Source organism: Stylophora pistillata, chromosome 14, assembly GCF_964205215.1.
Source record: "Stylophora pistillata chromosome 14, jaStyPist1.2, whole genome shotgun sequence".
In the NCBI taxonomy this organism is placed as follows: domain Eukaryota; kingdom Metazoa; phylum Cnidaria; class Anthozoa; order Scleractinia; family Pocilloporidae; genus Stylophora; species Stylophora pistillata.
In genome coordinates, this window is record NC_142532.1 from 7,412,379 (window position 1) to 7,439,940 (window position 27,562).

Below are 27,562 nucleotides of genomic sequence, written 5' to 3' on the forward strand. Positions count from 1 at the left end.
GCAAATTATCAAGCAAGCCCAAGAGCCACCAGATGAGACAGAAATTAAGACCTTGCAAGCGAATGCACGAATAGATAGATAGATAGATAGATAATAATCTTTAGACAGGGTGCGTTCTCACAGAAGTGGTTTTCAGAACGGCCCTGTAACTACCCACCCAACCCACCCCAGGGAGGACATCCATCACACAGTAATCTCGTGCGTGGGAAATTAACGTCTCCTACCCCGACCCTGCAGGAGACAGGACCTCCATTTATTCGTCCCTATCCGAGAAGACTAGAATATCTAACCATTTCTTGATGTTAAAGAAAGGAAGCATATTCTTCTCAGTTAATTTTAAGACCCTGAGTGTTGGTCCGGCCGGTATTGAACTCTCGACCTCCCGCACAGCAGTCCGGCGCTCTCCCAATTGAGCTAACCAGGCGGCGGTTAGAAGAGAAAAAGATGAACGATCCTTCGCAGTAGATAGCGCTATTTATGCAATAGCGAAAATCAGACCTGAAAAAAATCAGGCCTGTACGGGATTCGAACCACTGACCTCTGCGATACTAGTGCAGCGCTCTACCAATTGAGCTAACAAGCCAACTGGAAGCAGGCCGTTTAGTTGATTCGTAATAAACCCGTGATGATAAATCAGATACAATAGTTATATGAACTTCATTTATCCATTGTATCTGATTTGAGGTGGAATGGCCGCCTCGCAGAGTTACTTGCTTTAAAGAAAGGCGATGACTACGCTCACAACCATATCTTGGATAAGGGCGAAGATATCCTTTGCCATTCTACGTTCAGCTTTGCTGTGTCTCAGAGGAACCAGGAGAAAGAGAAGAGTAGCCAATATCTGACACTGACACCTTACATCGGAAAGTGCGCAAGCCAGAATTTAAGTAGTCAATTTTTTAGTATGTAGCTTAGTTTACTGAACTTTTAATTTTTTTTTTAGAGAACTGCTTTTTGTCAAATATTTTTAAGGAAAAATCTATTATTATTATTAAGTTAATACCGAAGAGATTCAAAACTTTTCTCTCAGTTAGAGACTTTTTAAACTTGTTTTGTAATATTTATACCTTAATTATGATCATCACTATAATTATTATAAGAAGTGTGTATCCATGAGCTTTTTCTGGGATTTTTACTGGACAAATATTTATAATTATTATTATTATTGTTTCTACTTTTTTGTGAATTTATTAAATTATGATGATCATATTTTAGGGCTAGTGTAATTTTATCTCTTGAACAATAAAGACGCATTTTTATTTTAGCATCGACAATAATAATATTAATGATGATGAAAAGGATTAGATTGTAAATAGGATTTTAATTTAAATCGGAACTACTATTAGGTCGTTTTTACTTTTAACTTGTAAATAGTTATTTGCTTTGAGTGTTAATAAAGTTTGATATCATTATAATAATTACTAGTATTATTATTATTATCATTATTACTAGCGTCTATTTTGTCTTTACATTACCATCCCTCAATCAAACATTAAGGTCAGGAGAATTAACAGGACTGGATTCGGAGAAATGGTCGCCAAATTAAGAAACTTTTGATTGTTAAACAAATTATCCATGTCACTTCCTTAGTAAATGTATAGAGAACATAATGGAGAATGTGCATTCTACTTGTGTTTGGGAGCCAGACTTACATGAGCGGTTTCCGGCGTGAACTGTCTACTTGTCTATAAAGGTCTACATGGCTTAGCTCCAACTTATATTGCTGAACTGTTGCATCAAAGAAATTATGGCTCTCGTGTACTGCGTTCCTCATCACAAATGCTCCTGATGGTTCCAAAAACATTTCGAAAGAACTATGGTGACCGTGCCATCTCCATTGCCGGTCCCAAGCTTTGGAACGATTTACCATGTTCCCTGAAAACATCTGAATCTGTTGCAATTTTCAAGAAGAATCTTAAAACATACTTGTTCAAAGACGCTTTTTAATTTATGATTTTTTATAATTTAATTGTTACGGTTAATTAGTCTATAATTTTGTAAAGCGCTACGGAGAACTAGTCGAGCTGAGCGCTATATAAATGCTTTATTATTATTATTATTATTATTATTATTATTATTATTGAACTGCTTCGTGCAATACTTTAGTCTAATGCTATATCTTCTTCAGAATAGTCAATCTATTGGACACCCTAAGAACCTAACAAAACAAAAGCATTGCTAAACAGTAAAATGACTGAGTAGGCGCAATTCAACACTTTGTACGTTTTCAACAATACCTCTTTGCAACTGTACCGCTAGAGTTTTCAAATTTATGTATTTGTGAGGAAGCCTGTCCTCCGAAAGAAAATTTTTCGCGTATGCACTTATAATTGAAAACCATGGAATTCGCAAAAATTTTTAATTAAGTACATTTTTGGAATTGCACTTTTCGTAGGCGTCGCCACTGTATCTGCTTACGCTCCTGTTAATCTTCAGTAAGGTAGGAATGCGAACATCAAAAGGGCTTCGTTCTTCAACTGACACACTTACGAGTATCACATTTGCTTCTCCAATGAAAAATTTTCACCGTCATAAATTTCCATAGCAATCCCAAAGTGGTAAACACGAAAAAATTTCATTAAAGGTCGAGTGTACACTCAAAGTCTAACTACTAAGGCAATAATTAAACAGGATAAAAGCTCGCACGATGAGAGGTCACGTTTTTACTTAAAAACATGAAATCATCATAATCAATCAGTCATTACCAATAATAACACTGCTCGACAGTCCCGACTTACAACACTGCTGCAAAATGATCTCATTGCGTCTTCAAGGGAAAAAATTCCTTTCACTGTAAAAAAAAAAAGGGTCAGCTTACGAAATTTCAATCCACGCAATGTCATCGCTATAACTCGCCGTGAAACCTATATTTATCTTACCGAGGCAAGGCGCATTTTCAAGTAAACTGTTAACGTAAAGCAAATATTTTCTAGTAAGTATGATAAACCTTTGAGGTATGGTGCCATTTTGTGCCAGTATACACAGAACTATATTGAACCCACAGAATCCGAGGAAGTTTTAGCTCCCGTCACATGTCTTTTTTTTTCTGTGCAAGCAAGAGAGGTACTTAACAACATGATTTCTGCCGAATCCAGGTTCGACTTTCCGCACGTTTACCAATTTAGTTTGTTATCCACAATTTAATTCTATGTTGCACACCTTTGATAGGTAATCTTTTCTCATTTGCATTTTATAGTGATGACATGTCTTCGCCGAAACGTCATGTTTTAATTGCGTCGCTTTTTATCCCTTACACATATACTGGTTTAAATGCAAATATAATAAGTGTAAATACACTTAACTGTTAGTGAGAAACACTCACAAGCTAGTTCTCAGGTATTACATAAAAGATAAATTAAAATAGAATAAAATGGAATAAACAAATGTAATATAACAATGAAAATTGTGTTGATTAACACATTATCAAAATCTCTAACTCATGATAACCACTTTAAATGTTTCACAAATCTATCTTAATATTCTTTTATTTTTTCCAACTTCCTTGGCCTTTCATAGACCTTCTAGAGATCAACAGTTGTCCATTTTCGTTTTATTTTTCTTTTGTCATTTAACATGAGCGGTGAACCATAAAACGATCAGTTGGGAGACAAATTGAAACAAATCCATGCAATTGTCACACAACCACATTCAGTAAAATAGAAATTAAAAAAAAGAAAAGTATCACCAAGAAAAAATTGTACCAGTATTTCAATCCGGTTGTATTTATTTGTTCTTCTGTGTAATGTTTGCATCTGAAGTTCGTTTTTAGTGTGTCATTGTTAGATCCATCTACGCATGTGCTCCTTTAGTTTCTTTATGTCGGGGTACGATCCAAGGATCCAAATATAATAAAAGAAAACAGAAAGAACTCGAATTTTCAATACGCTTCGCTAGGTAAATTGACTTTATCATATATAGAACCTTTACACTACAAAATGTTTTCACTACATGGAGGTATCGATGTCTTTTTGCACTTACGTAAGAGCTGAAACAGTACGCCAGTAACAATATCGCTCAGTGTAATCCAACGTGTCAAATTACATGAACCGCTAAAAAGGGCTTTACTAAGAAATGTTCCGTTCCAAATTCACGATCTGAGTCCATGTTAAAAGAAAACTTACAGCGAAAGTTTCACTCTTTACATACTTCACAGTAATAATTTTAACCAAAGACTCAGGCTTAGAACAATTTGACGCCCAATGGTATATTTATCGAAGCAGTTAAATGTGTCACCTCATTTGTTACCTTCCACAAGGTTTTTGACCCTTTTGTGCCAGGGATACCTTAACTTTAGGTTTATTTGAACACACAGTCTTTGAATTTCTTGAAATAGACCAAAGATGCTATAAACGTAACCTATGACAACGTATGATTTCAATATGAATGACTAGTTACGAATTTCCATGCTAAAAATAACTCACAACTTTACGTGCCGGGTGACCCTCCCACAGGAAAAGAAATAAAAGTCTAATAGAGCCTTCAAAAGACGTTATTGTTTCCTAGGTGCTAGATCTCACAGGATTATTTTCATGGGAACAAAAGTTTTCTTATTTATAAACATGAATTAAATTACAAAGTGCTTCCGTTGAGCATTTGACGTACATGTTTTATAGTGTTCATGTTTTATATTGTTCGAAATGGGAGAGATTTCTAAATTAGCGTTAGTAGTTGGCCGTTCGAAGTTACTGGGAATAAATAAAACCCACAAAAATTGAACAAAAATGTGAAAATCATGGCCCGCATTTGGTGACCTAAAAGTGGTTTTACGGAACAAACGTGAAAGAAAATACAGACGATTGAACGATTTGAATGGAGCTTTCAATCCAGTTTGCATTCCAAATACATGAACAAAAATAATTATTCTTTGCAGAATTGTTGATTATGAAGCAAATAGAGACTGGTTTCTGCACAAAGTGTTTCAGGCGCAAGCAAATAAATTGTTTTTAAGGTGTGCGGTCAAACCAATCAGGTACAGTTATTTTTTTGTGTACGCGGTCGACAATGAATATCGGCGAGAAATGTGTTGACAACCGTAAGAATTCCCGCCTTTTTTTTATTTAACGCGCTTGGACGAAACTAATCACTCTCTATGGTCACTTTCGCGATCAGTTCTACGCGAGAAAATGTTACGTTTCCGGTAAAGGGATTTTTAACCTATCACCATTTAAAAAAGTTTGTATTATTTTGCGATTGGCGCAGGATTAATTCAATAAACCACAAAAACATGCCACACATTCATCTATATATTCCTCACCTCGAACGTCGAACTTGGTAGGAAAACATTGAGCCACAAGTTGAAATATTGACTTCAAATGAACGCATAGATGCTATCTGACGGAATTTGAACCATCCTCTCAACCACGAGAGGCAATATAGCAGGGGATGCTGATTTAGGACGCAAACTTCATTTACTTGCCATTGACAAAGAGCATGTACAAAAGAATGCATTGAACTTTATCGCTGTGCGCAGAGGTAACTGTACAAAATGAGGACGTGGTTCCGCGGTCCCCTGCTTCCGAGCAGAATGAGTTTTAAAAAGTCGAAGTCGAAGGTATGTCTATTTATTGTTTTGTGTATAGTAACTGTGTAAAATTTGGGGGGAATTTTGCCGAAAAAATCACAAATACAACAAATGAATGAACGTGACTAGTTCGTCTAAGTTGTTTTTTGGCGAGACATTTGGTCGTTAAACTTGTTTGAATATATACCACAAAACGATGTTTTGGAGACAAATTGAAATAAATCCACGACCTATGATTCTTTTACCGGCTGCAACTATACCAAACTGTGAAAAAAACGCAATATTACTGACTAGATATTGTTGTTAAGCAGCGCCTAAGCATGATCGAAACGTGACTGCAACAATCCTCGTTGCTTTCAATGAGGTCTGAATCAGAAGGACAATTCGAAGGAGGAAATTTACATCAACTGCTTCAAGATTTACGCAAGTTGCTTGTAGAGTAATGCAGTAGCTTCTTAAGCAGTAGTAACTTTCAAAATGCGCTGGGGTTGTGAAAAACTGAAGTAAAGTATTTCAGTCTCAAGGTTTATCTTAAGAGCATCTGTAAACACAACAAGATTTGAAGTAAATCGATTATTTAGCAGCCGATAAATTCTTGCTAACGACTGAATGGCTGAGTACAAATACCCGGCTACTATATACTACAGCACTAGGAAAATATTGGAAAGTCCCTTTGTCTTGTACGTGTTCATAGAGTCTTCCAGTTCTTTGCAAATCCTTAAACTATTCTAAACGTTCAAACTAACTACCTTTGTGATTACAGTAAAGTTAAACATGCAAATGAAAATACGGCAGCTTTTGACAACAATAAAAGGTGAAGTTTTCTCTGCTCTACGTGTTTAAAAAGTCTTCCTGTTTTTCCGACTAATCGGAAGAAGTTTACAAAGCTCGGATTAGGCGCATTTTTGTATACTTTTCTGGCTGGTAGGACAAATGTACAAGGACATCTGGGAAGAGCTTCAATACATGACAAAAGGGATTAGGAAGGAAGCACGTTTCAACAAAGAAAGGCACGGAGGAAATGAGATCATCACTCAGTAGGAAATGTCACAGTCCTTCCTTACACCGACAGTACGTATTAAAAACAAAACAAAAACAAAAGAAGGAACAAAAAATAAATCATTTTACAAAGAGTACCTTTCGCTTGGAAAATTTATGTTCAGGTTTTCTTAATTCTTTTTTCGAAGGCTAGAATATTCAACAACCAAAATTGCTTTAAGTATACCGGAATGTGCTATGGCTCTCTTCTACGAATCCAAAATTCTAGTATTTTTTCCTGTTCGCGTATTTTTCTCCCTAATTCAAACGATCTTAATTGTTGAAGATTCATTCGAATTTCATTTCCCTTCTGAATGATCCTTAATTACATCTATGATATCTTTCTTATTTTCAAGTTCACTTCAAAGTATGCTGATATTAGAGAAAATTTAACCACTGCAGTAGTCTTTGAAGAACACTTAATCAGCTGCTATTATATTTAATGGCGGTTCCCATCCCATTTTACTTCCAGAAATGCACTTAAACTTTTAATTTAAGGAATGCATTTATCGTGCGATCGTGAGCGTGAACGGAGCACTCAAGCAAATTAAGGTCATCAAACCCTTCATAGTATTAAGTCTTGTTTCCTTGCGTAACTATGGTGACGTTCACCCAAGTATTTCCGAATTCCGACTGAGAAAAATATGATGACACTAGAGCCTTTCCAAGGTTGTTTAATACTGACAATATTTCGCGCTGAAAACTCTTCAAAACTTTCGAAAACGATAAAATTAGCTCACAAATATACAACTCTGTGGTATACTGTAAGAGTTCTGCGCTATTTTTGGTGAGTCTAAATTGTGTGTTCTTAGTGGATGGTGCAGTGCTATCTTCCTTCGCTCACTCTTTCAATATCTTTTTCGAAAGTTGTCGACCAAAACAAGTAAAATGGCAGTAACTTTCTGTTTGCTTTGCTGCTTAATGCTAGATTTTCAAAAGAACTTTTTCTTTCTTTTTTTTTTAACTTGCAACCAAGTTATTGACCATTTTAGCAGCTGAAATGTCACTCCATCATAGTTTTAAATTAAAACTTTGTCGATCTTATAATTCATTCCAATTTAATGCGTGTTCAGGTTACACTACTCATGAGTTTGTTTTATCAATAATACTTCAAAACATTACCTGTCTATTAACTTTGTAAAAATCATACATAGATAATAACAAAATGCGCAGTCTCGTTTGTTCTTCTTGAGGTTTTCGTTACACAAGTTTAAAATTGGAAACGGAAATTAAATATCTAAGTATGTTTAGCGGGTTATTTGGTTTTGCGGGTTTTGTGCACAGACACAATTTAACGGCCATCGAGGCAATGGGGCGCCAAAACCCAACCGCAAAAGGTTTCAACATGCGCAATTATGTAGCAGGGGCTGTTAAATGCAAGGTATCTCGTGGCAATAGTTTTTTAAAGCGTTATAAAAGTAATTGAAACTATTACAAAGCAATTGTTTTTCAGATATTATTCTTAACGTAAACAATTTCATCGTTGTTTTCAAACACGTACTTTTTTTAATCCAGACTTGTTTTAACACGCTGTATTCCCTAATTTGCCTTCTTGTTTTTAAACAAAAGGTCTAACGATTTCCTTTGACTTAGATAAAGGGCTTCTCCATTAATTTGGAGATTAATGCAATTATATTTTTAGCCATTTCGCCTTTGTAATTTGAGTTAAAGATAGATCGAGGTAGAGTTGAAAGAGAGCCGAAAGGTCATAAAAGCAATTTAGCAGAGAAAATGTAATAATGCTCTCCACGAAATTGCTTCTAAATTGTACTCATAAATGCTATTTTGGATATTTTTGGAAAAGCAATCAATAAAAATAATTGAGTTGAGAAAACTCCAGTCAGAGAGAACAAGTCTTCTTAAAAAAAAAAAAAAAACATTGATATAGGTATTGAAAAGCACGCGTTATTTGTTTAATCACTGTAACGTGCCTTTCTTTCTTTACAAACAATTGATGCAACAAAGCTTTAAATATCTCTTCCTAACTACAAGCACATTCCTGTTGTTGGTAAAATGACACACATTAATGTAAGTTCCTTTCCAACTAGAAAGAAAAATTTTAAAACCAATTTTTTTTACCTCATGCCGCATAAATCTTGTGATTTAATTTCAAAGATTTTGCAGGGATAGGTTTGTTTTATACCTCATCTAAATCTTTTTAAATAGGACAAATGCCAAGAATACAAATTCTCCTCGAAAAAAGGTAATGTTTGAATTTGTGAAATGTCTATTACAGACCCACTTTTTTTGATAGTGAAAGACATGTGCCCCTCTTGGCTCGACGTTTTTTAGTGGAGAACATCTCAATGATCACTTTTTAATCATCCAATACATACATATCAACTTCTCCAGATCTTCTGTACTTGCATACTTCATTTCTATCCTTCAATTTTCACACACTTCATCTTCTTGAATGGGTGCTGACTGAAAAATGTTATGAAACTAGTCGACCCATAAATTGTCATACAAAAAATACGAGGTTATGTCTTTTCTTTGCTTGCGAACAGTGAGATATGTCAGTCGATATAATTGATTAAGACTGTCTGTGCGGTTAAAAAGGCATCCTCAAGTTTTAGGCTTCAGGTAAGAGGAGAGTGAATTTGGCCTTTTTGGGAACAAAAGTTTCTTGATAAAAACTGATTATGGATGACTATCTTCTAGAGTCAAAAATCTAAATCGGCAAAAATTCCCTGCGTGATCGCGATTCTTAATTAAGTCGATGGCAGCCATACTTGAGGTACACTTGTACTTACTGAATAACAAGATATTTTCGAATATACAGGGATGCATTTAATAATTAGATATGTCTGACTCATCGGATAGCACAAAAAAAGTAAACTAAAAACGGGATCATCCATATTGAACCATCAACATCACCTTAATCTTATCAGTGTAAGGTTTTTATCTATCCATTTATTTACTCGTTTTCAGTTCAATAACAGGCGAAAGTAGTTCGATTTCAACAGTCACCAGGCCACCTGCCGAGTTATCTTTCCTATAGAAATATCAGCTCAACGTTGCAGAAATGTTAAGCACACTCCCTGGATATCTAAACATATCTTAAAACCAATATTCAATATTTGAAACAAAACAGAGGAATAGACATTTCATTTCAAAACCTAGTCGTGCACAACAAGGAAGCACCGAAAAAAAATCCATTATATAAATTCCGGATTGATTTTCGTAATGTTATAATTTTGTCAGTAACTACATGTTCCCTTTTTAATTTCTCTCCACTGGTTTCAAGAGGATTCCATATTGAATTTGTTATCTTTGTTATTGTAACCATGGCAACATATGTTACCCCTTTCAGCAACCATTCTGAGTACTGAGTACTTCGGCAAAATGTGAAAAACAAGTAAATATCTAGTTTCAAAATAAATCATGATTTATAACCAAGATTTGATATCACTGTCGAAAAAGCATAAAAAGTCTGAGAAAATACGAGAAGTCGATTGTTTCAAAATGCGGTTTTTATCCAAGTATGGCTCACTTGACAAAGTAATTTTTGTGGTGGTTGAAATGGCTGAATATTGGCAGGCGTGTTTGGTGACTGTTGCGAGACGAAGGTAAAATCACCAATATCCGAACCGGTGTTTAAGTCTGCTCTAATTTTTACCACTCTCACATTAGTTAAAAATTGCTTCATTCAGTTCGGATTTAGATGCAATCACTTTTACCTTATCATTTTTCAGATTGTAAGTCTTAAAGACACATGTCAAATAACTTTTTCCCCAGACACTGAAAAGACCAAAGCCAGGCTATTTTTTGAGTTAGTTCTAACCCAGATTAATCAAAATGAAAACCAAGCAAGATAATGATCCTCGCAGATGGGACTGCAAATTAAGCAATTGCAGAGAAGAATCCTGAAAAAAAGGTCCAGGCTTAAACAGGATTCGAACCCTTGCCTTCCAGATACTAGTTTGGCACTACAAGTACAGGTACTACCAACTGAGCTACGAAGCTACACGTTGGAAGCAAGGCAAATTTTTAGTCATTGAAAAAATTGTGATCACAATGAAAACTACATGCGAATTACAAGAAGGCAAACAACTTCGGTTCGCATATTAAGTTACTACCTTTTCTCTTCCTACAAATGCAAAACTCGTTGAAAACAGATTCCCGGCATCAATGAATTTGTGATAAGCAGCGATTATATCTGAAAGATCAGTTATTTCATATCGTAAAAGATAGCCATATGTTTACGTCAGTACTTAATGACCACCCAAGAAGTCGGCTATTTCTATTGAAAGTAGATTCCGAATGAACTTTTATTTCAAAGTGAAAATGATGCTAGCTTTGCCTTTGTAACAAGTTTAAGTCCCTATTTTCTGCATGTAAGGCAAAGACTGTTTCAAAAAAGTCAGTGCTTGACCTCAAGTAATACGAATGGCTTGTACAAAAGACGATTAGGAAACTGATGTCTCTTCTCTGGTTTGAAAGGATTAACAGATCAGTTCAAGTCTTTAGGAGTCTTGCCAATTGAACAAATCTCAAATTATGGACGGTATCCTTCCCTTCTGTTACTCAATAGCTCACAATACTATAACAAAATCAAAACTCAAGGAAAACAAAACCTCGAAACACGGATAAAATCAGCGAATCACTACAAATCAGTAAAGATTTTCTCATAAAGAAATAAAAATCTTAAAAGCTTTTGGAACACACATGCTTTCGAGTTTGAGAGAAGGTAATGCTTAACACCAGACTACTGGCGCCTTAAAGATGGCGTTAAAAAACCAAAGCTTGCATCGTATATCATATCACTTAACGACTTTATTGATAATGGTGGAATTATTCAAATCATTCTTGGTGCGCTTTTAGCAGCTCTGAAAATCATTACTGAGTCTTGGTGGCACATGAGCAAAAATCTTGATGACGAAATAGTTACGAGTCACCTGAATTTTACAACAATTATCCAGACTTTTTAAGCCGAATCCATTCGTCATACGACTCAACAAGAAATTTCTTCCTTGGTGTAAGAACTGAACCTGAAACAATTAGTCCCTGAGCTACAATAAGCAGCAATTTATCTTTGGTTTACCAAAACTTTATCGTAACTATTCTAAAGAATCTACGACTCACTGGTCCTGAGAGATCTGTTTTCAGTAAAGGTCTTAATTTTGTTTCAGTTTCTTAAAATTTTGATCAATTGTCAGTTTATAAAGATGCAGACAAGTGGCTCAACCGCGTCCAATTCAAAGTATCTTTTCAGGACAAAGTAGACCATTCTTGAATTACCGGTAAAGATCTAGCAAAACATGATTTTGAAACAATCAATGTCCACAAAACTTTATTTACCCCTGCACAAAAGGCCAATTTGCCCTTTTAGACTTTTTCGTTAAAAAAAAAAATGGCGCCAGACGTTCAAAAACCTAACCTCAACCAGATTATCAGATTACGTAACCTAACCTAAAACGATAAGCTGCTCCTCAAAACCTTTGGTGGCCCAGGAGACACACATTTAAAAGCGGCCGATAAAGACAATGTGGTAATTTTTAGACCCTTTTTAGGCCGACTTGAATACTGACATAAGGTTTGTCGGCAACTTTTCGGTAAGAGAACATCTCGCCATTTTCGCTGTTTCAATTTCGCAAACAGAAACAAATCAAAGATCTCACACCCTTATCCATCGAAAGATCATGCAAGGTAAACATGGCTGCTAGAATAGAACACCATCAAAGGTTTACGCAATATTTTAGCTCATATACTTATACACTTACATTTAATTAGCGAAAAAAAAAAAACAGATCTACACATATTTGGAACAAAAAATCGCCGGTTGACCAGGAACTCGAAAGCGATTCCGCGGAATAAGTCTTAACACAGCTTTTACAAACAAAATCAAGAGTTGAAATGCAAACAAAACAATAAGATTTCTGCACAAAAACTTCATGTTTCCTGAAAAAGAGTTAAGAATGTTTTTTTTTTTTTTAAAGATAAGAAGTGAGTTTTCTCAAACCTGACGAACAACTAGTTTATGTGCACGCCCACATGATGTGACACTTGTCCCCACATATTAAAATCGTTGCTCTGTTGACATCATTTTAGCTCTAATGTAGGCAGGATGAAGCATATGGTCACATGGAACCTTGTAACGCCTTAGCTAATCCCAGAGTTCTCTGCAGCCAGAAGTAGAGCATTGAAGCACGGAATCCGAAGGTCTAGGATTTAAGTCCACGCTGAAGACTCAGAGTTTTTCGGTGCATGTTTTACCCTCGTGACAAAATGACTCACATATTTCTTCAACAAACATGCCTGTGCATCCGTTTGAAAACATTTGAAACTTCCCGGTCATTCTTTTGAAAAGGTGGTTGATTTTTTACTTTCTCTACAAATTGAATCAAAACCAAACCATGTTTGTTCACTTAAGAATCAATAAACGCATCGCAGCTGTCAAAAGGCAAATTTAAATTTGAAAATTTTTTTTGAAGTTTATGGCTAAGAGTTCATGCAAAACACCCACATACAAAAATTTCATTAATTTCATTATTTTGCCTATAATCTGAGATATACTGACTTCAAATTATCTGCCCTTCAGTACTAGTCGCAAAATTTTCTTTTCGTCAAGGAAATTATTTTCCCTATACAAACTTTCAATTTTAGAGAAGGGTGGATTTCCTGAGAGCAATTACTGCGCTTGTCACACTTGGTGAGGTTTTAAGAGAACGTTGAACAGACACGCACCGCTTGGAGCATGACTAAAACATAGACTCACTGTCGCTTTGTCTTACCATTAACACGTCATGTCTTTAACAAAAGAAATGCTCACAACAAGATTATGATTTGAACTACGGTCTCCTGAGTTGCCTAGTCATAAAATTACCAGTGAGTCAATACGTGACTAATTAGACTTGTGAGTCACTACATGTTTGGTTGTGACAAGAGCAGCAAGGGCGATTGCCAAACTAAACTAAAGAAAACTATAAACTAGACGAGAGCGAAGAGATACCTATTGAGGTTATGTAAGTAGACTACATATTTGGCAAATTCAAAGCACGGTTGGGGAATAAGGATAGATATCACACATATGTAATGATAGCAGGATAAAGAAAAAAAAGTCTGTGACCCTCGACGTTTCGGTCTAGAAGCATTTAAACATCTTTCTTTATACGACATATCTTACGGCATCGACAACTTTACTGAAGTTTGAAAAGTTGTGAGTATTATCATGAAACTGTTGAAATGCGACGTTGAAAACTCTCAGTGAAAAAAAAAACAACAACTACTTAAAGGAAACAAAATAATTAAGAACTATACATAACTAAGTTTATACCTTGTATTACAAATTTGATAGCATTTTATGTCAAATAATCAGGGCATTATCGATTGCTGGGTTTTATCGTGTTTTTATTTTTCGCTGACATTTTGTTCCCTGTCTGTGTGGTTCTGCAAGCGTCAGCACGAAACAACTTATTCTCAACGCCATCGGGTCAAATACAGTCCAGTATTTTTCCTAATTTCTTGAATTCTTTCCGATTTTACTTCCTTCAGCAGTAGCTAATCGACTGAATATGCTTCGTACGTTTCACATACACACTTACACACCAAAAGTGATGTCTGAATGATGCAATTCTTTGATAAATTGTTTCTCAAATTGAAATTTAATCTTTCTTCAGTTACTTTATTTCCCTTAAACCATCAGCGACCACTACCACATTTTGATTCTCGAATAAACAAGTCTTATGTAAGAACATTTTACTAGACGAAGTTAAAAAGGACCGAAGTTTTCTTCTTTCGTAAATTGCGGCGAACTCGATGTTGCGACCATAATTATAACTTTGTATAAACGCAATATACTTGACAAATCGGCCTTTTTGATGTAGACAAGAAGTATTAATTATCAAAGCAAATAGGTGGTTTCATGCAACACTTCATTCTCGGCAAAATCAAGGAAATTTACTAGAAAGGATTCAGTAGCGTAACACGCCCATTCGCTAATTCCAAATTTGCGTAACAAAGAAATCTCTAGTTGAGTCATGAGGCTGAGTAATCAAATATATTCTGCTTCCCAATTTCGTACTCTTTGTTGTTACAAAGAGAAATCTGACAGTATGGGAAAGTTTTCCAACCGTAGTATTTTAAATAAAACATGCAAGAAAATTACAAATTTTTGCGAAGTTTTGACTGAGCCAGCAGCTTTCCTTCATCTGCACTCAACTGTTACAGTGAATTGTGAGTACGTGATGTGGTATAGTGTTGGTTGAGAGATGGACAATCAATATTCAAAGGAAGGAGACACAGTTATTTCTGTTGAAAAATTCACTTACTCCATAACCCACGCGACAGCTCTAGAAAACAAAAGGTGATCAATCAACTAAAGAAATCTAACTCTTATGATCAAGACATAAATACTCCCAAATGATGAAGATACATAATCTTGATGTGACGTTTGAGGAATTTGGAAACAGATCACAGACAAGGAACAGGAGCAATTGAGTTCTATTTTGTAAAGCGCGAACAAACAAATTTTTTTTTTTTCATTTTGCGATCACTCATTTTCAAATTTATTGTTGCAGGCAAGTTATTTAAAAAAGGGAAAGATAATTTTTTACAAGACTGTTCACAAAGGCATGATTGCTTCAAGTGAGACGTTGACGAAGATTGCACTTTACCTTTCCTCCACTGGTTAGATTAATTTCTTGCGTGTTTAAATGACAATTTCAAAAAGGAGTTTTATCTTGAAAAGCTTCATAACTTACTTACAATATCTTTAGCAAACCATCCAAGGTTCCAAAGTTTATCAACAAATGACTGTAATAAATACTGTAGCCCTCAATAATACATACAATAAAAGAAGTAAGCAAGCATTGACTCGCGCACACCCCTGGGACTTAGTAAAAGCATACACAACGACGAAATTTTAACACATTATCTTAGAATTAAAACCTCAGGGGTTCAGTTGCCGCAATGTGTCCTAAAACAAAACAAAAAAATGTGCTTTAAAAAAATAAACCGGAAACTGACCTCATACTTTGAGAGGAATGTATTGACGATGCAAACAAAACTTCGCAGCTTTGTTGCCGGTGAATCATATCAACGAACTCTTGACTCTTGAATAAGCAAGGTGATCAAAGTATGATTTTGTCGTCTTCGAAGTAAGAAAGCGCATCAGACAATTAAGGGTACGTAAGTATAAACTTTAGGTAAAGTTATCATGATAATTTCCTCATGTTTTGGCTCTATAACCTCGCACTCTGTCTAAGTTTTTGTTCACGTAACTCAAATGAGAATTCGGTTTGACACACTAGAATTCGCGAACGAAAAGTGGTTGTACTGGTATATACCAAAAATAAATAAGAATCTCAAAATAATTCTGTGAAAGCTTCTGAACTACCGTTGTGAAAAGATGCTCTCAGTAAATTTTCGTTAAATTCAGTTTCACACCATGCAATTTTAACGGTTTACTTTCAAAATTCTGAGGACCTGTACGGAAAATCAACTCATCAAAACTCACCCAGATCGTGAATGCGCTTTCATGTTTCTTACAGCATGTTTCTTTGCCTTTTTTTTTTTTTTTATTTTTATTATTGTTTTAATTTTTCATTCGTACAGTAGTTAGCACTTCTTGAGCATTAAGATAGAAAATTAATCTTAAAAAGATCCGGACACAATTGGTCGGCGGACGGTTGCGAACTGTCTTATTGATAATAATTAATAAATTCGAGACATCTAGATTTGATTCTTTATCTTTAATATTCGACTTTGACTGAGTTCGCTTCAAACTTTTCCTCCTTAAAGTTTATAGGCAGCAGTAAGTAAGCCAGTCCATTGCTAGTTTGAAAAAACAAAGAAAATTAAGTTTGGTCTGACAAGCGAAAACTCGGCCGAGAAATAAGTCGTATGTATACGTTTCCTCGAATCTACGATTGTTTGCGGGAACGAATTCTTACCAGTAAATACTTCAAAACATTGCGAATTCTCTTGAATGTTATGGAAGGACTCAGCTTGCGCTACGTTGGTTACCGACTTCAATGAACGTCAATAGTTAGCAAAGGCCTTCTCACTCAATATTAGGGCTAATGAATGGAAAAAAGTCATGTTTGTTCATTTGTATGGTTTGGTTCGATACTCACTTGCCTTTCGACATCTCCCAATTCTCGTCTCGAAAAAGAAATTTTAATATTTAGCAAAGCAATGATTCATTTTTATAATTAGTTTGTCAGTATTTGCAGAAGGTTTCCAGGTCATTGACGTAGCTATAGCCTTCAGTTTCTCCACAGTGACGGCGCAGCAGATCCCAAACTTTAACCCGCCAAATATTTTGCTGTTTATTTTTAAGCTACAAATTTCAATATCGAAGAACATCGCGCAAGTAACTTTAAGCCGGTCGCATTTGCATTGTCTTTAAATTTCCGTCTACGCTTTCGATCGTAAACGTCTCTTCATGGACGTATGTCTACACTTCAATTCTTTATTTATGACGTTACGTTCAGCATTGTATTTGACAGCTCATTTATAAAGGTCATGGAGAATTTCAGACTGCTGTTCTAACCAAATACTTTCTCTTCTTATTGTTTTTTACAGACGAAATCAAACAAAGAAAAAGGTGGAAAGTCCAGTATGGTGAAAGTAAATAGCCGCGAGGAGAGCGCTACTGATACACTAGGTATGTACCAAACAAATATAGTTCGGAGAAAGAAACGCTCTCTGATTTAGTAACATTTCTATAAATGGTCTGATAAGCTTTACCCTGTGGCTTAAAAAAAGAGAAAACCATGTTTTATCGGTTCTCTTATATTTCTTAAAAAGCCCCATTGCCTGTAATCTTGCCTCGATTTATGCACGAGTGACTTTTCTCACACAGTAAAATGGTGAGCAAAACTGTATAATCAGTTTGTTGTTCCGAATAAAGCTATACTGAGAAATAATCTTAGTTCTCACAAGGAATCGAATATCACATCATTTAATTTCGTGTTCGTATGCTCTATTAATTCAAAGATGTACAAAAAAATTTCGAAGAATTTCTACCATTTGTGGAGCACTGAAAATTTCTTCACCGCTATCAATTTGCATTATTTTTCACAGACGGGGCGCAAAAATTCCCCATCGAAGGGAAAAAGCTCTCTCGCGTTTGGTATTATTTTTTATCAAATTTTGTCCAAAAGCTCAATTTGGTTTCGCTTCCGCGAGGAAAATTGCTCACCATGAACGAAGTGAAAACAAACAAATGATGAAATTATAGACACATGACACAAAAAAGCCGAAAAATTCGTGTCTCAGACGAAAACGAAAATTTTCAAGATCTCGTTAATTTCGGAAACGTTCGGATGCATCCTCGGTCATAATCGGATCACACCGGGACATCATTAACACGATTGTTCTTGCTTTCACGGGTATTCAGATTAACAAAGCCAAATAACAAAAAGATTTTTATATATATTCTTTTATTGTGAATATAAACTAAACCCTTAGCTAGAAGACCGCTCTCTTTGAGTATTGCGTCTAAAAATAACATAGTGTCGACAATGAAAAATGCAAATCGAAAATGCTCACCCTTATCTTAACTACTTCGATTCGCAGACGCAAAGACGCTACTGAAAATATTCGCTAACAATTTATCAACATAATTCCAAATGTTATTATGTTCGGTACAAAGAAGACGAAGTCGTAATAAAGCGAGAACTAATTAATCGGAACGTAATGACTTATTGTTTTATTTTCAAAGATTGCTTACCCCCAGTATAGCTAATAATCCCTTCAAGTTGGAAAAACCGTGAAAATGTTCGTGTAAAATCCCTGTCAGTGTCTGGAACTATGTTGTGACAATCACGGCTTGGAGGACACTGAAAGGAACAGTTTTCCGGAACTCTACAACCTTCGAAAGTTACTCTAATGTTCAAAATTTGTAGCCGACGAAATTTGGCGAAAATTTATGGATATGATTCCGATAGACTATCAGGATTTTCGAAGGAATGGTTGTGATGTAACATGGTTTCTGACAGCGCAGACATATATAAGGCGCCGCGTCGTTGATTTATGAGTTGCCGGTAAGTCAAAAGATTTTTGCATCAACATTCTATCGAATGCAACAATCTAGTTCTGATCTGCTCTATATGTTCTCACGTACACGTATCACCAAATGAATGACAATATTCTGGCACAAAGGGTTTAAGAACAGATAGTAAAACACAGTAATTGTACTTCGCCACGGCGGCTGGTCCAAACGAAAACAAAGTAATATTTATTCTTATGTTCGGAGTTTAGATACTCATGAAGTCAGTTTAACAACACTAGCACCCTTACCCTGCTGGCAAAGGCGTTTATTTGTTAACTTCCCCTACGGTCCACGTAAAAATAAAGTCCTCTGCGCTCGGCCTGTTGAATCTTCTTCGAGCATGCGCCTGGGAATTATCCAAGTTTGTGGATAATCTGATTTGCGAAACCGGTCAGAACCTGTTTTAAACACGTTTTTATGCGCACGCATCCTATTTAGTTGGCCGAGTACTACCGGGAACTAATTTGTTTCTATGCAACAGGCCGCGCATGTTCGAAGAAGATTTAACAGGCCGAGCGCAGAGGACTCTATTTTTACGTGGACCTTAGGGGAAGTTAACAAATAAACGCCTCTGCCAGCAGGGTATAGCACCCTCCGTCAAAAAAAAGAAAAAACCGCTGTTCTGTGATTTCGAGCAACACGTACACTTTGTTCAGAAACACTGTACACAACATTCTACACAAGAGTTAGTTCTCAGTGATGCAGTCAAAATTATAACTCGCAGACGAAACAGGCGCAAAGATCTCAAATCCTTGTTAAATCAGAGGGGGAAATACTAATATTACAGCAGTTTTCTTTACTATACTTCGCTTTGGATACCAAGGGGATTAACACGTAAATTAGTTCGTGACACATGAAACTGTCTTCAAATTTTTCTGTGTGTGTGTTGAGCCCAAAAAAAAAAAACATGGAGGAATTTCGCTCTGTTTCAAAACATCAGGATATCGGGTAAAGTACAGTTTCAGACTCTAATGATGACTTCCGCTCATGTTGTCGAACGTCACTCACCATTACCTGCAACAGCGCCTTTCCAGACTACCCTCGCTCGGACGATCAAACTGGCTTCAATTCACGACCCAGGAGGTAAAAAAAAGAGGTTAACTTCGGCAAAGAGTTGAAAAAGAATGGCGAGAAGACGAAGAGCGAATCACAATACTTCCTTGGGGAAGGTTTTACTACATGCAAACGTGGCTAACTCAAAAGGAAATGTTTAAAGTCCCTTTGAACGTGACTAATGCCAAAACAATGGTCACGTCTCCCTTTTCAAATCCTTCTCAAGAAGTTTTGCTCAGCTGCAGTTAAAAGAGCGCCCAGCTTGACTCGTTCTCACTCTCTTTTGTTCTCCATCTTGTTAACTCAGTAACCTGTGTACATTTGATTTTCTTTTGATATTACGAGGCGACGATGTTGACAATAGCTACTGTCAATCGCTTCTGCCTTTGTGTCATCACTCTATAGGATTGTTGACAACAAAATTTTCCATTTACACAACGAAACCAAAACAATACGACGAGAGGTGCGAGAGTTAGAGTCAAATACTTCAACTTCTGTTTTATTCCGGACATCAAATGATCAAGTGATAACTCCTCAGTAAAATAATGTGGTCGCTTGTGCTAGAAAAGATGAAGTTTCACCACATGATAAGTGTGAAACGTGAGCTTTATCACGATCGTGGGGGCTATAGCGGCGAGGGTACCGATGCAATTTCTGGTAAGATGCGACAGTCTGTGAATTTTAATATTTGATTTTGTTGATCATCTGTTCGATTTGAGCCTCATGTTAGCATCGAGCGATAACTAAATGTTAACCAAATACCAGAAAAATGTTATCTGAACTGCGTAATCGAAAATAACGAGAATTATTTCCTGTCCGACTGACACGTACGTCCGCGCGAAACAACATTTACTGCCTGCATAGTTTGGTTACCACATACGGCTCGAAAACAAAAGTCGATATTTTTATAATCACAAGGGAGACATATTTCTCATTGCTATTGCTTTTATGAGTGCTGCAGCTATTGAAACTTGCGCAGTGGATTTACATCTAATTGTTCATGACCTTTATCAGTCGTTGAAACAAAGTTATTGATCTTTCTAACAAATCACTTATCGAATTAGCGGATTAGCTGCTAATATCCATATTTATCTTATTTGTAATGTATGCAACACAAAAGACTACAACGAAGTACGTTCTCACTTTGATAATTCAGGAACTAACACAAAATTTACCCATGGACTTGGTATAATTTTTTTTTAACCACTTAAATGTTTTATTGATGTCAGTACTAGGCCGCAGAACTTGGAGTACATGGCACAAAAGAAAAGAAAAAAATCTGACAATTTATTCAAACTAGGTGACAAAGATATACTAAATCAGCTTTCAGTTGTCTTCCTAGGCAGAAAATAGGTCTCACATTCACCGGTGTTTCATTGCCTACGATAGAGATAAGTCTTTCTTGACGCGAGTATAATTGTTTAAAAACGTATTAGACTTCCTGAGGCTGTTCTATCTATAAACATTTACGGCGCGCAAATATGCTCAGTTATGTTTTCAAGTAGAGAAGCGAAACGCACGATTGGGTCAGTGTAGTTAACAATGAGGCAAAATTCAGTTGTCCGGTTATACACACACAAAAAAGTCATAATATAAAATTCAAAAAAATTACATGCCCTCTTTGTTCGACTTAAACTGCCCACACATCTTGTTAATAACATGACAACCAAGGTGGTTAAACCCTTTTAATAATTTCTCATGTCTCCCGTTGTTAGTTATTATTCATCGGCAAATTACGTCACGAGATTCAGCAGGTGTCAATGCTACTTATCAAAACACTTCTTGAAATTCATCAAGGCATTGGTTTGCACAAAATACTCAATATGTGTACTCGAATAGCAGCGTATTTCACTCAATAATAGTCCTTGCAAGACTTGATATCCTTAAGGTTACCTCATGACGTTTCTTCGCAGCGGTGCAATAACTTTCGTATTACGCAATTTGACCGAAAGCTATGGACTGCAACAAATTGCGCGTTCCAAGTAAGTAACATTGTCCATCACAAAATTTCTTATCATCTTCGCTTATACGCCTTGAAGAGGTGAAATAATTGTCATAGATCTTGCAGAATCTCCTCGACATTTGAATGTTTCCGCTATCAACTTTCTTTTAGATTTGTTTTGCAGTTTTACATTGCCACAAAGTTAGTTTGACCGCAAAAGCATTGATTCTGTAAGAAATGTTGCAAACCTTCACTAAAGGCACTGAAGGAAGAAGCAGTTAGTTTATTTTCCGGCAACACGGTTTGGTCTATCATGCTTCATTTTAACAGTGTTTTAAAAATGTATCGTTCGTTTTATTTTTTTCTTTGCAAGAAGGAATAATTCCTTTATTCTTTTCCTGCCTCGTTAGACTTACAGATTTTTGTCGTATCTGATTCAATTAACAAATTCGTAGACGATGATTCCGTTATATTACTGTCAACAAGTAAACACAGGAATCTTTCTTCCAAACATTTGTCGTAGAGTAAGAAAGCAGAAAAATTTGTTTACAGTGTTTGTATTCTTTTTAACTAAAAATTGAGACATTACAGCAGGTGTGGCGAATTATTTAACAACGTACAGTCAGATGTGATAGCCATCTTATTCATCAGCAGTTTTAACCACAATAATCGAAACGAAACCAAAATATTCGAGGTATTTTTAAAATAATAAAAATTTCTACCTATTTAAGGAAAGTTTTTATAGAAACCCAAGGAGCGAGACCGCTTGATTAAATATTCTTCTTTCCTCAAAACTATTGTCATTTTGAAGAGTTTTGTTGACTAGAGATTCAACTATTTAACGAGCCAATTGTTAAAACAGCGTGGGCGTACTTTCACCTTTCGTGTATTCACCCGTAAACGCGGTTTGAGACCAAGTTTTCAGAAAAGGTTGCAGTATCATGCACCAAAATTTTCAATGTTGAGGATTTTTTCTTTCTTCACCCACTAATAACATAAAAATAGTAATTCATTAAGTTAATTGTTATGCTGGAATAATCATAATAATATTCCTTTGCCACCAAAAAGCGACCGAATTATCGAAGTAGGCTAATTCGAATGAATTCCCTTTAGGTTTGAAAGTCAAGTTGGCATTATGCCATTTCACACTGCTTAATTAAGGGCATTTAAAATTAAGCAATCTTCGCAAAACCGTGTAAACGCTTAAACCATAATTAATTCTACCAAAGCAAAATATTCCATAGCAGTTTAAGGCAACGACAAAAAAGAATGTGTTTAGTTCTTTGGTAAAAGATCACACAGTTCAGTAAACGATAAAATATTTGGGTCACTAGATCTAAGATGACGGAGGATATGTACTGGGTTCACAAAAAGTTACTTTTATACACACACATTTACATATTCTTCGGGCGAGAGGAATTGGCCAGGTCTACTTTGTTGCTAACAGAGACGTCCATCTATAATCACGATTCAACAACGGTCACGAAAGAAAAATTTTCCAATAAGTCACTTAGGAATTGGGATTAGCTTCGCTTGTAGAATGAAACTTGATTTTAACTACCATGGTTTAGCGTGGGTTTAAAGGAAAACTGGGTTTGAAAACGTAGAGTAAAACAGGAAATGCACTTACCGCATAGTCAGCTTGCGTCGCTCATGAAGCTCGCAAAATAAACTTAATACGTCAGTGAAAATCTAACCTAGTATCATAAATTCACATATTTTTCACCCGGACTAACCTGAAACTAATCCATCTAGTGGAAACAGCACTTGCATAAAGAATCATTTTCTCTTTTCTCTTTCATTTTTACAGAGATTCCATCCCCTACAGTCACTCAAGGAGTAAAACACACGGCGCTGTCGTCAGAAATGGATCCCAAACGTGCCGCTGCCATCTTAGATAGGCGCCGCGTATCTGCATCCATCAATGAAATACGAGATTTATACAGCGCTTTGCAAGAACTTGTCCCAGGCAATACGCCATCTTCGCCTCAACACCGGGCGATTTCAACAGAGATTAACTTTACAAGTGTTTCGTCGAATCCCACCTCTCCTAGCTTGAAGAGAAGAAATGCTGAAAATGGTGCAAAAGACACGCCCCGATCCCCGACAAGCGAGGATGAATCAATACGAGTGAGAAGGCTTCTTCCGGTGACCCCTGACTCACCAAGCAACCTGCGCAAGTTTAAACCTAAGGTCATTCAAACACTTGACGTGAATGCCAATCATGGTTTAACCAAAGGAAAACGTCCCCCTAATATGGGAAGGCGAGGGTCAAGTGGTGAGGTACTGTTGAGCATGAAAACCAGTAAAGCAGGAAACCCATCGCCTAATATGGGAAGGCGAGGATCAAGTGGTGAAGTCCTTCTAGGCGTTCGAGCCAATCAACTTAAGGCACCCAAAAGTCCTTTGGCGATGACGAGATGGTCTTCACACCTTGATATTGCTACTGCTTGTGAAACCAGTTCAACAGTTCTAGACCAACCTGTCGAACTGGACAGACTTGTCAGTCCAGAACGGCTGGGTAGGCGTGGATCAGAGGGGGGCATTTTGACCCCAAATATGAACAAAAGCCATAAAAAGCTTAGTCCTCTTGTGGTAAAAAGAAGGGGCTCAAGTGGTGATATCCTCAGCACGGAAAACTTTGAGACTACTTCTAACAATCTTACGAGTAGCACCGTAACGTCACCACGAAATGGCGCCGCGTTATACACCGACTCGTACCCAAGACGAGGCTCCCTGATGAGTGCGCTTACCAAGTTTTCGCATTCCTTTAAAAGAAAAACCCCGCCAGCGAGTCCACAGCGCAAAGAGGCCGCAGATGCGGCTAACCAGACAGTCGTTGATGGTCCTGTGCCGACCAAACAGTTACCAAGGCTGGAGAGTCAAATGGATATGTTGTTGAATTCCCTACAAGATTTGCAAGGAGCAGAAGCGGTGCATGCAAACGCAATTGACACAGAGACCCCAAGGAAACGCGATCAACGTCGAGGAAGCCTGGGCAGCGAGATGCAGGAACTCCTGGGAGCCCTGCATGAACTTTCTAACATGGCAACAAGCTCAGACTCAGACTCTATTGGTGAAAATGAGTCGAGGTCTAGGCGTGGGTCCGAGTTACAAGATCGAGTGCCAGTCCAGAGGGAATCACTTGATCAACTCGAGGCCTACTTCACCGAAAAATTACGAGACGCTACCAGGGCTAATGCTTCTAAATCACCTTCCGAGCGTTCTTCTGAAAGTGAAGCTCTCCATTCGGACAGAGAAGATGCTGAATTGTGCCAAGTATCGTCCGAAATGTCAAGCAAGAAAATCTCTCTGGAAATAGGGATGGCCGATGAAGGAGTTGACATCGTTGATGGCCCCCTCGAAGTTTTACCGACGGAGTCCGAAGCTAAACGGAATCCTCTGATGGAGGACCGTGAAGAGTTTGCTAGCCAGGTAAACAAAAAACTACAGGACTGGCTAGCAAAGGCTACAGCATTATCAGAAAGAGAGAAAACGGAACCAAGCGAAAACTTTATGACGTATGATAGTGAAGGGGCAAAGTATGATTCCCCAGATTCCGACGAAAGTGACTATAACAAAGACAAAGAACCAAAACGAATGCGACGGAACCTCTTCTCTAAGTTGTCACTTCTACGCCGTGGTGATAAAGCGAAATACAAGCATCGAAGAACAAAATCTATGCATGACGTTACGTTTTTAGGTGAAAACGACCATCCCCTTCAAGATATCGCAGCAGGAAATTCTCAAACGGTGACGACACAGATTGCAGGAAAATCTCGTCGTCCGAGTGTGACCCGCTCAAGGTCCATGTACAATTTTACGCTTCCGCGAAGTAACAACAGTAAAACCCGCCAGGTTAAAGAGGCTGAAGACTTACTTAAGGCTACCCTTAATACTGAAACACCGCTCAAGCCACAGAGTATCCACGTTGCGGAGACACATACACCCGTAATACTGCCAAACAAAAGAGGCATTGTAACGTCGCAAATGATTTCAACCTGTAGTAAAGACTATTGCAGTGCCCTTGATGCTAAAAATCTGTCGGTGGCTTTGGCAAAACGTGAACTTAATAAAACCAGACAGAAAGTAGAGGACAACAACGTGAGGCTGTCGGCCCCAAAAAAGCGATCGCGTCGATTACCGACTGACTTGCCGTTCTTCTATACACCAGAAACAGCTGATCCCCGCTCTTGTAACACTGCGACAAAGAGACCTCCGAAAAAAACTGACACCCACATTAAAATTAAATTGTTGCCAAGCAATCCCCCAAAGGAGGAAATTTTCTACAATGAGAAGAAAAGTGATTCAAGAAAACTGAAAAAGGCCTGCAGCAATACACTAACCTGTCCGCATATTCTCGTGAACCAGAGTACACATTATTTTTTTGGAACGACACAAGAAAACGGAAAAGGTGATAACGACGAAGGTACATTGTTTTATCAAGGCTCGTCCCAGTCTCCTCTACGACGCTTTGCATCTGTTGACAGTTTCTTAAACTATACCAAAGATCTGCAGGGATGCGAGGAGCCTCGGGCAAATGGATCTTGTAGCTATGGACACGAGTTACGAGCCGATGATGCGACAAGGGGGACTAATGTTAGAGGTAAGAATTCACAGTCATCTTGTCTCTAAATTTTCACAAAACCTTACTTAGTTTGTCTTTTTCCACTAACTAGCGACGTGCTTTTCGAAAGTTACAACTTTTGGGTGTTTTACAGACCCTTGAGTTTTCCTGAATCACACATTAAGATCAAGAGAAAGAACAAAATGATCACCAACTGCAGAAGCTCCCGATTTTTTAACAAATTCTCCTCGTCAGCACTCTATGAAATGTATGGAGATCATTATGGAGAATATACATACTGATATTTGGCTGTAAAAGGTTAATCAAATATGAAATAAAGGAGACCCAAACTGAGTACCTACCCCGATAAATTCTGCTTCTTATTTAACAGAACTGATTGGAGAGCGAGGGTAACAAGGGTAATGTCAGACTCTTCAATTGGAATATACCCACATATGTAAGACAAATTGCTTAGTGACTAGTGACAGCTATCTCTGGCCAAAACACGATGCGCTGATATCATATGTGGAGAACTTACAAGGTCATATTTAAATAGCATTTCGATCAAGTGAACTAAAAATATTAACATGATAATAGAAGGTAACATTATGACAAAATGTCTCACCTGGTTTCCATTCATTCTATTTACAGGTCAGTCACCATGCCCCTCTCCACCATCTCAAGTCTGGGGAATTGAATTCACGATCTAAAAACGGAGAGAGAACTCTTAACAACACATTTCAGTACACATTTTATTGTTTCTAAGGCAGAAAAGACTTGTTTTAATTCTTATTTCACATAACCAGTTACTTCTACATAAACATTTTGGTTCTGTTTTGTTATCAAAAGGTTTTACTCATTTTTTTCCATGCAAATCATAGTTCAGTCATTGAATTTTAATCATTAATCTCATTTCTTTTTTTATTTTATCCTATAAATATACAGTATGATATGGAAAATATTACATTTACTGGGTTTTAAATACTTAAAACCTGAGAATAAGTATTAGTTTTTATTTCAAATGTAACAAAAAAAAATTATCCTAGCTCTCTAAAGATGAATCAAATTGCCATGCAGTTTTGAAGTTACTGTTTGTTGAGAAAGGAGAATTCATCTTCAAATATTAAATTGCTTTGTTATGAAGCATGAATTGATATAATTTTGACAAAACTGTTATACAGATATACTGTAGTGAGAAATGTAGAATTTCTCAATTATGCAATAAAAACATATGCTCCCAAACAATTGTTGCTGTTGCTATAGAGATGGCTTACATGAATGATTGACTGCCTGATGAATAAAAAGAATGGAATGAAAGACAAACTGAGCAACACACTTGCTGATATACCTTGTTGACTTACTGGCTGAATAAATGACTGAATGGCAAGCTCACTCAATGATACACACACTCGCTGAGTAATGAATATAAGGGGTACGTTTCTA

General features: G+C 36.8%; 1 protein-coding gene across 6 annotated transcripts; it reads left to right on the plus strand.

Annotated features, from left to right (window-relative positions):
• Nucleotides 1–5,249: 5,249 nt before the first annotated feature.
• On the plus strand, nt 5,250–27,364 carry LOC111329495 (uncharacterized). 6 transcript variants are annotated; one of them, XM_088745236.1, is made up of 4 exons: nt 5,250–5,551; nt 17,087–17,168; nt 23,363–26,158; nt 26,771–27,364. In XM_088745236.1, the coding sequence occupies exons 1-4, from the start codon at nt 5,486–5,488 to the stop codon at nt 26,827–26,829; spliced, it is 3,003 nt and encodes a 1,000-aa protein (XP_088601362.1). In that variant the 5' UTR covers nt 5,250–5,485; the 3' UTR covers nt 26,830–27,364. The 6 variants fall into 6 exon arrangements, with proteins under 6 accessions (XP_088601362.1, XP_088601364.1, XP_088601365.1 ...); XM_088745238.1 differs by lacking the exon at nt 5,250–5,551 and adding an exon at nt 13,365–13,524; XM_088745239.1 differs by lacking the exon at nt 5,250–5,551 and adding an exon at nt 15,558–15,684.
• The last annotated feature ends 198 nt before the right edge of the window (nt 27,365–27,562 follow it).

What these genes read in the sequence shown, in the direction of transcription:
- LOC111329495 (XM_088745236.1), top strand. Translation starts at nt 5,486, where the DNA reads ATGAGGACGTGGTTCCGCGGTCCCCTGCTTCCGAGCAGAATGAGTTTT. An exon ending in TTAAAAAGTCGAAGTCGAAG is followed by an intron (nt 5,552 to 17,086) that starts GTATGTCTATTT and finishes TGTTTTTTACAG; the next exon opens with ACGAAATCAAACAAAGAAAA. An exon ending in AAGGGGGACTAATGTTAGAG is followed by an intron (nt 26,159 to 26,770) that starts GTAAGAATTCAC and finishes TTCTATTTACAG; the next exon opens with GTCAGTCACCATGCCCCTCT.